At 34.4% G+C, this 13,616-nt stretch overlaps 1 protein-coding gene across 1 annotated transcript; it reads right to left on the reverse strand.

Moving 5' to 3' along the window:
* Positions 1-1,900: 1,900 nt before the first annotated feature.
* ggctb (gamma-glutamylcyclotransferase b) lies at positions 1,901-6,598 on the reverse strand. The gene is made up of 5 exons (XM_048153494.1): positions 6,466-6,598; positions 5,666-5,820; positions 4,344-4,489; positions 4,111-4,243; positions 1,901-2,247 (listed from the first exon to the last, which is right to left on the reverse strand). Exons 1-5 carry the CDS (start codon positions 6,536-6,538, stop codon positions 2,071-2,073), a joined length of 684 nt encoding a protein of 227 aa, XP_048009451.1. The 5' UTR covers positions 6,539-6,598; the 3' UTR covers positions 1,901-2,070.
* Between the last annotated feature and the right edge of the window lie 7,018 nt (positions 6,599-13,616).

Genomic DNA, 13,616 nt, shown 5'->3' on the forward strand with positions numbered 1-13,616 from the left:
TGTTTTTAAAAAATATATTTAGATACCACTTATAATACATTTGAACCCATAGTGTTCTACAAGTGGTAACTAAATACATTTTTAAACACAGAGATAGTATATTAAAAGCACATTTTAGTTCATATTTCATGATGTCTCAAAATAGCACAGTTGAGTACACTTAGATGTCCTTAAGATGATCTTAAGAAGTACTACAGAAGAATTTTTAGTATATTAAGTACAAAATTAGTGCACAAAAATAGAGCACTTTAAGTATATTATAGAAATGTACTTTTTTTTTCACCTGGGTAAACCCGGCCAACAAAAATTTGTTCTACGAACGTTTCCCATTAAGTTATAACACCGTTATTTCTGTATATAACGTTTAAAACATGCAATAAAAACTTAGTTTTTTCTGGTGAACAATCCGTTTTATCATTTTGTAAATTATGGGAACATTAGCCAACTTTAAAGGTCCCGTTCTTCGTGATCCCATGTTTCAAACTTTAGTTAGTGTGTAATGTTGTTGTTAGAGTATAAATAAAATCTGTAAAATTTTAAAGCTCAAAGTTCAATGCCAAGCGAGATATTTTATTTAACAGAAGTCGCCTACATCGAACGGCCAGTTTGGACTACATCCCTCTACTTCCTTCTTTAATGACGTCACTAAAACAGTTTTTTGACTAACCTCCGCCCACAGGAATACACAAGAGTTGCGTTTGTAGAGTGTGTTTGTCGCCATGTCGTCGAAACGCTGTTATTTTCATCCCGCAGTCCAATCACCGGGTCTGATTCCGGCTCAAATTGATAGGGTAAAATTAAAGACATGTTTACAATAACACTGAGCGCGTGCAAACATGAACACATGTTATATTGCACACTATAAACACAATCAAAGCTTCAAAAAACCACGAAAAACGGTTAAAATTTAAATGTTAACGAAACACTCTGAAACAAGTAACATAACAAAAACGTTAGGTAAACATTCAACTGAACGTTTAAGGTAAAACAAAAGACGTAAATAATGCTAACATTTTGAGAACATTATTAAAGACCAGATCATTTTGAATGAATTTTGAACATTAACTAAAGTTCTAAAAATGTTCCCTATTGCTGGGAAGTTTTACTAAACTGCTAAATGTGATGTATATATTCTTACAAAAATATACCTCGTTCATCTTCTGAACACAAATTAAGATATTTTTGATAAAATCCGATGGCTCAGTGAGGCCTCCATTGACCGCAAGATAATTAACACTTTCAGATGTCCAGAAAGCTGCTAAAGACATATTTAAAGGGTTAGTTCACCCCAAAATGAAAATTCTGTCATTTATTACTTACCCTCAGGTTGTTCCACACCCGTAAGACCTATTAAGATATTTTTGTTGAAATCCGATGGCTCAGTGATAGGGAGCAATGCCATTGCCTCTCTCAAGATCCATAAAGGTACTAAAAACACATCTAAATCGTTTTTTGTTTTTTTTGTTTTTTTTTGGCGCACCAAAAATATTCTCATCGCTTTATAATATTAATATTGAACCACTGTACTCACATGAACTGATTTAAATATGTGTTTAGTACCTTTATGGATCTTGAGAGAAGAAATGTCATTGCTCCCTATGAAGGCCTCACTGAGCCATCGGATTTCAAATAAAATATCTTAATTTGTGTTCTGAAGATGAACGAAGGTCTTACGGGTGTGGAACGACATGAGGGTGAGTAATAAATGACAGTTTTTTCATTTTTGGGTGAACTAACCCTTTAAGTCAGAGGGGAATAATGAGTTGATAAGAATATTGTTCAAATCCCAGACCTAATGCTATAATACGATTGGTTGAATCAGATCTATTTTGTTTTAATTCAATTTTGGCACATGACTATCAGAAGTGAAAACAACATAAGAAAAACACAACACAATTAATGCTGGCAAGAAATTACTTTTATGGAATTTCATTGTTTTACTACCATACATTACGAATACTGCACATTTTTCTTGTTCTGCATAAACAACATAACTAACCTGTTTTTTAGCATTGTGATGTGCTGTACATTCTGTAGACTACAGACAGATAATGGTGCATATAGATACATTTATGAGGGCAAATCATCAGATAGAATCTCATCTGTCCTTTCTTTGGATTTTTTCAAAGCTTTCTCCAGTTCTTCCATCACAGGCAGATGTCCCTCGTATTTGTTGGTTTCGATAGACCTGAGTTTCACCTGGTAGTCTTCCGGCAGCCCGTTCTGCTCCGCTCCCATCACAATAACCTGCAAGTATTTGATCGAAAATACAGTAAAAACAGTAATACTGTGAAAAATTATTACAATTTGAAAGAACTATTTTCTGTGTGAATATACACTGCCCTCCAAAAGTTTGGAAACACCCCTGGCAAAGTGTGGTTTTGGACGATATCAGCATAAATCCTTATCATTTTTTGGTGCAAATACATTAAAGTAACTTGACATTATCATTGAAGACCAGCAATAATAATTTTCATTTTGATTACATAATAATGGCAATATATACATGTCAAAGTCAGACATGCCCCTTTGCCAGCTGTGATGCTGGTTACTGGTTTAAACTTGGCCCAGGTTTGTAAAAGATTTTTGGCTCAGCACACCTTAATAGCTTCAACAATTGATTGAAAATTAAGTTTAGAATACAATGAACCAATCAGAACCCAGTTTAGGTCAGATATTTTGATGAATCAAACATTTAAGCTTTTTCTATGTATAAACTGTTTATGTAATAACATATGTTTTCGTAGTTTGTGTTGTCCCTTATCAGTGCAAAATTATCACAAATTAAAAAGGATTCATGCCAATATTGTCAAAAACCCCACTTTTCTAGGGTGTTTCCAAACTTTTGGAGGGCAGTGTATTTAGTATAAAATGTAATTTATCCCTGTGATGCAAAGCTCAATTTTCAGCATCATTAGTCTTCAGTGTCACATGATCCTTCAGAAATCAATTTTCAGCCTCAAGAAACATTTCTGATTATTATCAGTGTTGAAAACAGTTGTGCTGCTTCATATTTTTGGGAAAACTGTGATACATTTTTTTTTAAGATTCTTTGATAAAAAGAAATAAAACAGCTTTTTTTTTTCTAAATTTACATTATGATCCTGCAGTGTCACAAACAAATTTTTACATGCACAAATTGTTTTGTGCATGTGACAAGAACAGTGTTTCCACAAAGAGGCTGTAAATGCTCAGGACAGCAGAGATTTATTCGAAAGCCATAACAAGCACATGTTCTGGTTGCCTAATTCGTCTACTAAAAGTGGCATGTCCAGTGGATAAATATAGAAGTATTATTTTGTGGCAGAGACACTTGTATGAAAATTATAGTGCATATTCCAGATGCTTCAGTTTAATGTGTTGTTTGTTGTGAAGGGCAGTCTCACTGACCCAGTCGCTGGTGGTGCTCTATTGTCTTATACCACACAAAGCGCGCTGGGGTAAACGCCAGAAAAAACACCACAACATTGTCCTTTTGCCAGCAGCACAAATAACAAACTCATTCTGTTTTGAAGAATGATATCAGATTACTCTGTTTAGAGAAGCACAAGTTTCTGTTTTTGTTGTTTTAATTGCTTCGACACACAATAGATGCAGGGAAAACAGAATCGTCTTAATTGATTTATTATTTAAATCCTTTCTTAATTCAGTAATTTTCGGATCTTTCAATGATTCGGTGGATCCAGTTCACAAATTGAAATGATGAGAGTGAGTAAATGATGACAGGAAGTTTCTTTTTTGGGGTAAACTATCCCTTTCATGTAAGCACAGTTGGTTTGTCTTAAGTGAATGTCAACAGGTGGGACCAAAACATTGGATCAGGGTCAAAATATTCAACATGTGCATTAGGACTCGCAGTGTAAATGCAGCCAAAGATCAGATATATTTTTCATGAGATTATAAAGTTAATTTGATAGATAGATAGATAGATAGATAGATAGATAGATTAATTTAATGCTTGTTTAATCTTATTTATAGTCATTAAGAGGCCTGCGTGGAAGTTTTCTGAGGCCCCCTAGTGGCCCCCGGACTCCTGGTTGAAAACCACTAAGCTAAAGTCCTCATAAAAGCCGCATGTTGTGATTTATTACAGGAAGCAGGAGACTGTACCTGTAGATACTGTGGTGAAGGTGGCGCATACACGCAGCTGTTCATGATGTATGTCCGACAGTTGAAATCCTGGTCACTGGTGGACACGGACACCTCCATTGGGCTGTAAGTCCCCATTTTCACATTCTCCTGCCTGCAGAAGAACATATGAGGACCTCCAACATTCATTTCTACTGCTAATTAGGTATTCATTTGTCTTTATAAGTGTGGGTTGTGGGTCTGAAAGCTCCTACCTGTCCAAGGACTCAAGGTCCGACATGTTCATCCTCCACACGACCCCCCACACCTCATCACCTGGGCTGTGCTCAATGGTCGCAACACCACCACGCCAGCGCTGACTCGCTAACCCTTTGTGGTTGCCAAAGACCAGTTTATAGTCCTAGAGAAGTTGACGAGTTAGTAATGGATGGATAGATAGAAAGAAAAAAGGGTGAATAGACAGACAGATAGATTGTGAATAGATAAAAAAAGAGTAGATAGATAAAAAGGGTAGATAGATAAAAAATGGTAGATACAAATTGTAGATAGATAGATAGATAGATAGATAGATAGAAATGGTAGATAGATAGAAAAAAGGGTAGATAGATAGGTAGATATATAGAAAAAAGGATAGATAGATAGATAGATAGATAGATAGATAGATAGATAGATAAAAATGGTAGATATATAGAAAAAGGGTAGATATATAGAAAAAAAGGATAGATAGATAAAAATGGATAGATAGAAAAAGGGTGGATAGATAGGTAGATAGAAAAAAGGGTAGATAGATAGGTAGATATATAGAAAAAAGGATAGATAGATAGATAGATAGATAGATAGATAGATAGATAGATAGATAGATAGATAGATAGATAAAAATGGTAGATATATAGAAAAAGGGTAGATATATAGAAAAAAAGGATAGATAGATAAAAATGGATAGATAGAAAAAAGGGTAGATAGATAGGTAGATAGATAGATAAAAATGGGAGATATATAGAAAAAGGGTGGATAGATAGGGAGATATATAGAAAAAAGGATAGATAAAAATGTGGATAGATAGATAAAAAAAATGTGTATAGATAAAAAAGTGGATAGATAGATAAAAAAAGAGTAGATAGATAGATAGATAAGAATGGTGGATAGATAGATAAAAAAGAGTAGAGATAAAAAAAGAGTAGATAGATAGAAGGTTAAATAGATAAGTAGATAGGTAGATAAAAGTGGTAGATCGATAAAAAGGGTAGATAGATAAAAAAGGTAGATGGATAGATAGATAGATAGATAGATAGATAGATAGATAGATAGATAGATAGATAGATAGATAGATAGATAGATAAAAATGTGGATAGATAGATAAAAAATGTGAATAGATAAAAAAGAGTAGATAGACAAAAGGATAGATAGATAGATAAGAATGGTGGATAGATAAAAAAGAGTAGATAGATAGAAGGTTAAGTAGATAGGTAGATAGATAAAAGTGGTAGATAGATCGATAAAAAGGGTAGGTAGGTAGATAGATAGATAGATAGATAGATAGATAGATAGATAGATAGATAGATAGATAGATAGATACCTTCAGTTTGGCCACACAGTGAACAGTTGCTGATGGGTTCTTCAGCTGCAGTCGCTCCTTCAGCAGGTTACTGCCGTAGGCAAAGTACAGGAAGGTGGATCCGTTCTTGTGGTCAGTGCTGTTGTCCATGGTTGAGGCTTCAGAGGGCAGAGGGACTAGGAGGATGAAGAGGAGGAAGAGGAGGGACAGGGTGAGAAAATGGAAGAGGGACAGATTTCAGTGGAATCAGTCAGCAGGGCTCAGAGCAAAGCAAATGGCGTGACAGAGATGGAAAACACCTCTGTTACAGGACCTTTCAGCAACTCCATTCTCATGCAAATCCATTGTGTCCCATACCACTGCATTCATCTGACACTAATGACTGGAAGCAAGAACTTTCCCAACTGTCCCTCTAGTGGAAGTAGCCGGAATAACATGTAAAGTGGTGAAACGACTGAGCATTCACGCCTTAGAAACCAAGAAAACTGTCCTGTTTCTGGCTTTTAAACACAATTAATATCATAAAGAATTCATTTCAGATAATAATGTGATTTAAGAAGTGATGATGCATTAATGTTGATCATTATGTCTCACAAGTGTTTAACACATAAACGTGCAGAGTAACTATCAGTGTAGGAACACAGTGTTTTAGTTTTAAAAATATAAGAACTGATTTATTTAGAGTTTCTTGGTTTAGCTTTGTTGTTTCTAGACCCAAAATATTAATCATCCACCCATATGCATTTGATAAAAGAGCTTAAATAATGAAAAACTGACATAAAGCAGACCTCTCAAAGTTCATCAAGCATTTTATCACCCACCTGCTGAACACAGAATGATGAATCCAGCAGCGAGCAGCATGAGGCTGATGAAGAGGTTTCCACAGGAGGACATGGTGTTTGTTTCAGGGTTGAGCTGGTTCTTTGTCGATGGAGAGACGGCTGGAGCGGGACATATGGACCAGGGGAGGTTCCCTTCCCTCCCCTTTTGGTCTCATCAGACCCCCGAGGGGGAGAAAGCTTTTGCTGAGTCATGAAAATGTGATCCAGTCGTGTTGATTTACACATCTTCACATAGACAAACATTGAGTCTCTAAAATGGGCTTTGATGAACCTGAAATGCAGAAAGATATGTATTGAATAAACATCAGATATGTTTATATTGGGTATAATATAAATGTGACTGTAGATATGTATTTTGTAATTGATCAGGAACTGTATTAATCTTGATGTGCATTAAAAACAAAACATTGTTCACTGAAGCCAGCTGATATTTGCCTGAATGTTTGTATCGACTGATTGTACATCAAGATTGTAACACTTCTGAAGATTGATAGATACTGATTTGCACGTGCACTCTTGATATGCAATGCCAGTAGATGGCAGTGTTACACAAACATAATGCACTTAAACAATTACAAGAATATAAATGAGACTTGATCAGTTTTTAATGATGAATAAATTGATATGGGTGGCTTTTAACTATAATTATAGAGCTTTAAAGGATTAGTTGACTTTCAAATTAAATTTCCTGATAATTTACTCACCCCCATGTCATCCAAGATCTTCATGTCTTTCTTCAGTCGAAAAGAAATTAAGGTTTTTGATGAAAACATTCCAGGATTTTTCTCCATATAGTGGACTTCAATGGAGCCCAAACGGTAGATGCTCAAAATTACAGTTTCAGTGCAGCTTCAAAGCGTTCTACACATTCCCAGACGAGGAATAAGAGTCTTATCTAGAGAAACCATCACTCATTTTATATATATATATATATATATATAAATTAAAAAAAAATTATAAGTTTTAACAATAAATGCTCATCTTGAACTAGCTCTCTTATTCTTCTCTATTAGAATTCAAGCAGTGTAGACACTGCTAAATGTATTACTGCCCTCCACAGGTCAAAGTTTGAACTAATTGTTATATACTTGCACTATCATATTGAATATGACAATCTAGTTCAAACTTTGACCTCTGGAGGGCAGTAATACATTTAGCAGTGTCTACACTGCCGGAATTTTAATAGAGAAGAAGATGAAGAGAGCTAGTTCAAGATGAGCATTTATTGTTAAAACTTATATATATAAATGAGTTATGGTTTCTCTAGATAAGACCCTTAGGCCGTGTGTCCACCAGAGCGTTTTTTCCAGCTGCTAGCGTACTTTTTCAATTGTTTTCAATGGGAACGCCGCGTTTTTTAAACGGCAGGAGCGTAGCGAGGCGCTGAGCGTGTTTTTCACGCTCAAGCGCTGAGAGCTCTGCGTTTTTACTGGTCGCTTCGAGTTGAAGAATGTTCAACTTTGAGTAAAACGCTGCGCTCATCACTGTCACTTTTTAGCCAGCCGTCCAATCAGAGTGGAGGAGGGGCGGGACAAATACTACACCGGCCAACTGTCACAACATTCTTGCTGTACAACGACATCAACAAGCAGAGAACGGAATAAAATGAATGAGAAATTAATATTGCTGCTCTCCGAAAATACATAGCAAGTAATTTCACATTGTGTCAACATTTTAAGTCTGAAACAAATTACCTGCAAAATCAGTTCTAAGTAACAGTGCCGCAGATATTCCGTATCATAGCAACAAAGCGTCTCAACGAAAAAAAAAACGCTGCGTTGCAGAAGCGCTCTCAAGCGCTCACAGACGGGCGTTTTAAGCAGAGCGCCTAGCGTTTTCAGCTGGCTATAAACGCTCTGGTGGACACACGGCCTTACTTCTCATCTGGGATCGCTCTAAACTGTCATTTTGACCTTTAACCATTTGGGCTCCATTGAACTCCACTATATGGAGAAAAATCTTGGAATGTTTTCATCAAAAACCTTCATTTCTTTTTGACTGAAGAAAGAAAGACATGAACATCTTGGATGACATGATGGGGGTCAGTAAATTATCAGGAAATTTTAATTTGAAAGTGAACTAATCCTTTAATTCTTTTCTTCATTATAATTCTGTAAACAGTTTTTGCTTTAGTTTTTACTTTACTTTAGAGGACGAACTAGTCTCTAGATTTGACTACATTTTCCATGTTAATAGCGTCAAACTGTGAAAGAGTTTTGTTTGGGGCATGCGTTTCTGGGGTGAAGATCAGTCACGTGAATCACGTTTTGTACAGAAAACTGGGGCGCAACGTTTTGCTACGTTTTCCGGGTTGAAGGACATGTTTCCTGGAAACGGTGTGCAACGGGTTTGAGATACGTTTTCTCTTGTTTGGTGGGTGTGTCAGAAATGTCAGCCCAATCAGCGGCAAGATGTATATAAACCACGCGGTATTAAAGAGACAGCTCGCACAATGGGTATTAATGTAACATAAAAATACTATACTTATATATTTTGCTGTTGTATTGTGAAGTGACACTTTCATAAACTTTTCTATACTCTTCTGATTATATAATGGTAAATATTACAATGTCGTAGCGAGACAACAGTGATCAGCAATAATGATAAGCCTAATACTCACAATAAAAATAATATAGATCAACAAAGTCTCGGAGGTAAGAAGTGGATTATCTTTCACCTGAAATGTTTGTCTTTTCATGCTGAAATGCAAGGCAAATGTTGTACCTCAATAATTAGAAGTTTCCACAAATCCCTTCACTCGATTGGGATGTTCTCTTTTATTCTGGACGGCAAGGGCAGTGACTGTAACATCGAGTGTATTTTGTAGTATTAAACACGAATTTATACCGACTTCATCAGGCTCTGAAAATTCTTCAAAAAGAACACAAAGAATGGCCTTCTCAGCTGCCATAGTGTCAACACTTGCGTCATCAGAACAGGGTGTTCAACGCACCACCGTTTCCGTTTAAAAAACGTTTTGCAACGTTTTGTCGGGGATGAACGCAGCCCTGGTTTAGTCAGAGCCAAGCACCAACAGTCGATTTTACAATTTGGCAAACATTACGGGAAAGTTACTTTCGAATGTTCTCTGAACGTTCTAAATCAAAGAGTAACGTTTAAAAATGTTAGAAGAACACGAACGTTCGACAAAAACATTTCAGAAAAGATACGTTCCATGAACGATGGATTTAATGGGTGTTTCTGCAACTACGGCACTTTTGACTCTCCCAAATTTTAAAATTCAAGCCCTGTGAATTTCAAACATCACAGTTTGTAATACATATAAAAAATACATATAAAAATGTACACAAAATTGAATGCAGTCGTTAAGCATCCAGAACATTATTTATTTTTTATGGTTTTCGTCTCTTCTTCTTACCGCAACATTACAATAATGTTAATTTTATACACTTTTCTTTTTTCATTTCTATAAAAATGTAATACATTTACATAGTTACTTTCAATATTTATAAATTTTTGTAAACACTGATATTAAAAAATTATTTAAAATTAGGGGATTTTATGACTTTCTTTGTGCCATGGAAAATTTCGACACTATAAATTGTTTTAATACACGCCAAAGATAAAATATTTCGCATTTTATGTCAAATATTGTCATTTTAATGTGTAAATCATCTCTACTTAAGTGTTAAAATAATTTTTGCAAACAAAAATCTGATTAATAATTAAAATAAATCATTGCTGCAACAAACTAATTTCATACCGTAAAACACCTAAAAATGCTGCCGTAAAAACATGACATTTTTGATAATATTGCTGATAACTGGCAGCTATCAAGGTCTGATACATCAGTTTTTACTTTTAGCTCCAAATATACGTGTATTCAACACTAATATAAATTCATTTTTAAAATGTAGTTCAAAATACACAATTACTAAGCTGAATGGTAAGGACACATAATAAATGCTTATGAAGAAAAGATGATCTTTATTTTAGTTTTCTGGATCTTGAGAGCTCACATGCTTATTTCTGTTTCTATAGAAACTAGATTTGTTTGGTTTTGAACAAATCTCATATTAAGAACTTTTTTCAGTTTTGCAGTAACGATTTAAAAGTGTGGGACAGGTGTATTTAGATGGGGGAAAAAATCATATGAATGAACAGTAAACAAAAAAAGAATAAGATGGTGTAAAGTAATATTTATATGAAACTAATTCATTTGAAATAATGTCATATTGTAAAAGAATTAGCTAATATAATTAGATAATATTAGCAAAAATGGTGTTCGGACCTAAAATGCTTCATAATTTTTCATTAAATCACATTATTCATTCATTATTTTTTATGTCAAGGTGTGTAATGACTTTACGTTTATATTTATAAAGCACCAGATGACAAATTTTAACAATCAAAAATTTTACTACTTGGACTTAAAAATACCCATAGTTGCACTTGAAACACTCATACGGCGTTTTTGTGATATCATTCATCTGAATGAAGGTTTTGTTAACTTTACCTGAAGAATGTTTGCTCATTGTTTACAGTCTCTTCCACTCTGCATGACCCGGGTCAGTGTGTGTGTTCCTGTTCTTGTTTTGTGCGCCTCCCATTGAGCGGCTTGGATCCTCCAACTGTTTAGAAGAATTTTGTTCCAGAACAATTAGCGCGTCATCACTGCGGGACAGAGCGGCTTGATCAGTGAGGCCGCTGAGACATCAAATAAACCTGCACATCGGAGGGTCACTCCTGGAGCAAATAGATGCGTTTGGGTGTCCTACCAGTGGGATGCATTTGGAAAAACAAGTTTACATGCAGTTATACAGCTGTGTCGCCTGCTGCGACCCTCCAGTGAAGCAAGCATCGGTCACACTGTGCGACTGTCCAGTGTGATGAAACGTCCACAGATGGGACGCACCTGTCACTGAACGCTTCCATTGCATTGGGGAGATGTTTCCCTTTGTTTTCTGTTCCCGATTTGACAAGCCAAATACTACTCACATTATCTTAGTAAGCATTTAAAAATGTCAATTAGTAGATTATTAAAGGACATCCACCTGTTAGCTTGGAAATGTTTCCCAGCATGTGTTTGCATTCTCATTATAGATGGTTAAAGGTAAATGAGGTTTTTTGAGGTGTGTTTGACCTTCATGACCTTTGTCATCCTGATGGGGTCGTGTGACACGTGAGTATGTATGTATGTATATGTATGTATATGTATTTATCAGGGAAAGACACTGGTTTGAGGCTTATGTCAACACAATACTGAATACAGGGCAGAGGATTGCTGGGAAATATGGGAATGAATGAAGGTTAGTGAGGACAGCAGATGCTGGATGGTATACGTCACCATAGTTCATAATGTGTCAGCATGTCCATGACACTAATTATATGCATGTTTGATCTACATGCTCTCCAGTAGGCTTTTTGGTCACATGCAGTAAACATTTTGCATTTCAAGACCATGTGTCAGGGTTAAGATAGGTCAGAAAAAAGGTCAACCTGCATTCTGTTTCATTCTGTTTGCATTTTTGCAAAGTGAAAGTGTTTTAATTTGATTTTTATTTAAAATTATTTACTTAATTTTTACATTTGTGTAAAAATGTCACAGAATGAAACAAAATGCATTTTTGAAAAGTGTTTGATTTTGATTGATTGATTTCATTTGTCCAAAATGGAACGTAATATGGAATGCATTTTTGCAAACTGTTTTGATTTGTTTTTATTTAAAATTATTTATTTATTTTAATTTTATATTGGTGCAATTGAATGGAACAGAATGTTTTTTTTTAATTAGGTGTTTTTATTTATTTATTTATTTATTTCAAAAATTTGAATTTGTTTGTAAAAATGTCAAATTAAAATATAAATAAATATTAAACCAAAACAAATCAAAATGAAACACTTATACCTTGCAATAATGCATTCTTGTTCCATGTTCTAGATTATGTTCCATTTTTGCAAACATGTACAATTAAAATAAATTATTTTAAATAAAAACAAATAAAAATAAAACACTTACACTTTGCAAAAAATGCATTCTAGAATTAAAAAAAATTCTGCATTCTGGCTAATTGAAAAAAAAAAACATTGTGACATTCACTGTGACATTCAATTGCACCAATATCCAATATAAAATTAAAATAAATGATTTATTTATTTTTATATGTTTTTTTTTAATTAAGTGTTTTATTATTTATTTATTTGTTTATTTCAAAAATGGAACAGAATCCGGAATGCATTTTTGCAAAGTGTAAGTGTTTTATTTTTATTTGTTTTTATTTAAAATCATTTATTTATTTTAAATGTACATGTTTGCAAAAATGGAACATAATCTAGAACATGGAACAGAATGCATTTTTACTAGGTATAAGAGTTTGATTTTGATTTGTTTTGGTTTAATATTTATTTATATTTTAATTTGACATTTTTACAAAAAATGGAACATAATCTAGAATGCATTTTTGCAAAGTGTACATGTTTTGATTTGTTTTCATTTAAAATGATTTACTTATTTTAATTTGACACTTTTACAAAAATATATGACAGAATGAAACTGAACTTTTTTCTGAACTATTTTAAACTTGACACGTTACTTATACACTATCTACTCATCCATGTAGTGTGTGAATTTTATAAGGTTATTTTGTCATTAAACATCAGAGTCTGACAGCCCCTCCCCCTCTGCAATGTAATTAAAGCTGCGACAGCTGAGTGCATGAAGTGTCCAACATTCCACGCTTCGTTTTTTTCCATTATAATTTAGTGCATCAAATGTTAACTTTTTCTTTTTGGAATTTTCTGTGTGAACGCACTACTCGCACTTTTTGCACTTAAAAACGTCATTGAATAGTGCATAAGTATGCGAACTGGGACACACCAGTTGTCTTTAAATGCAAAATGTATATTTCATGTGACTAACAAGCCCACTGGAGGGGAGGCGTTCTCATTCTACATTTGATTGGACAAAAGTTGTTCAGGATGATGTCATGAATATTTATGCAAGTCAAAAGTTTTCAAGAAGAACAAGATTATACATTTTAAATGGATAAACCCAATACAAATATAGATGAGCCTGGCAGACATTAACTAAAGCCTTGTTTATGCTCAGGTTATTTCCGCTAGCAAGCTTCACTCAGAGCTTGTTTTATTACCTCTGTGTATCTGCTATC

This window comes from Megalobrama amblycephala, linkage group LG13 (assembly GCF_018812025.1).
Source record: "Megalobrama amblycephala isolate DHTTF-2021 linkage group LG13, ASM1881202v1, whole genome shotgun sequence".
Taxonomy (NCBI): Eukaryota; Metazoa; Chordata; class Actinopteri; order Cypriniformes; family Xenocyprididae; genus Megalobrama; species Megalobrama amblycephala.

Coding starts and splice junctions, on each gene's coding strand:
- ggctb (XM_048153494.1), bottom strand. CDS start 6,538: ATGTCCTCCTGTGGAAACCTCTTCATCAGCCTCATGCTGCTCGCTGCT. Junction 4,490..5,665: donor ACTGTGTGGCCAAACTGAAG/GTATCTATCTAT, acceptor CAACTTCTCTAG/GACTATAAACTGGTCTTTGG. Junction 2,248..4,110: donor CTTCACCACAGTATCTACAG/GTACAGTCTCCT, acceptor AAATACTTGCAG/GTTATTGTGATGGGAGCGGA.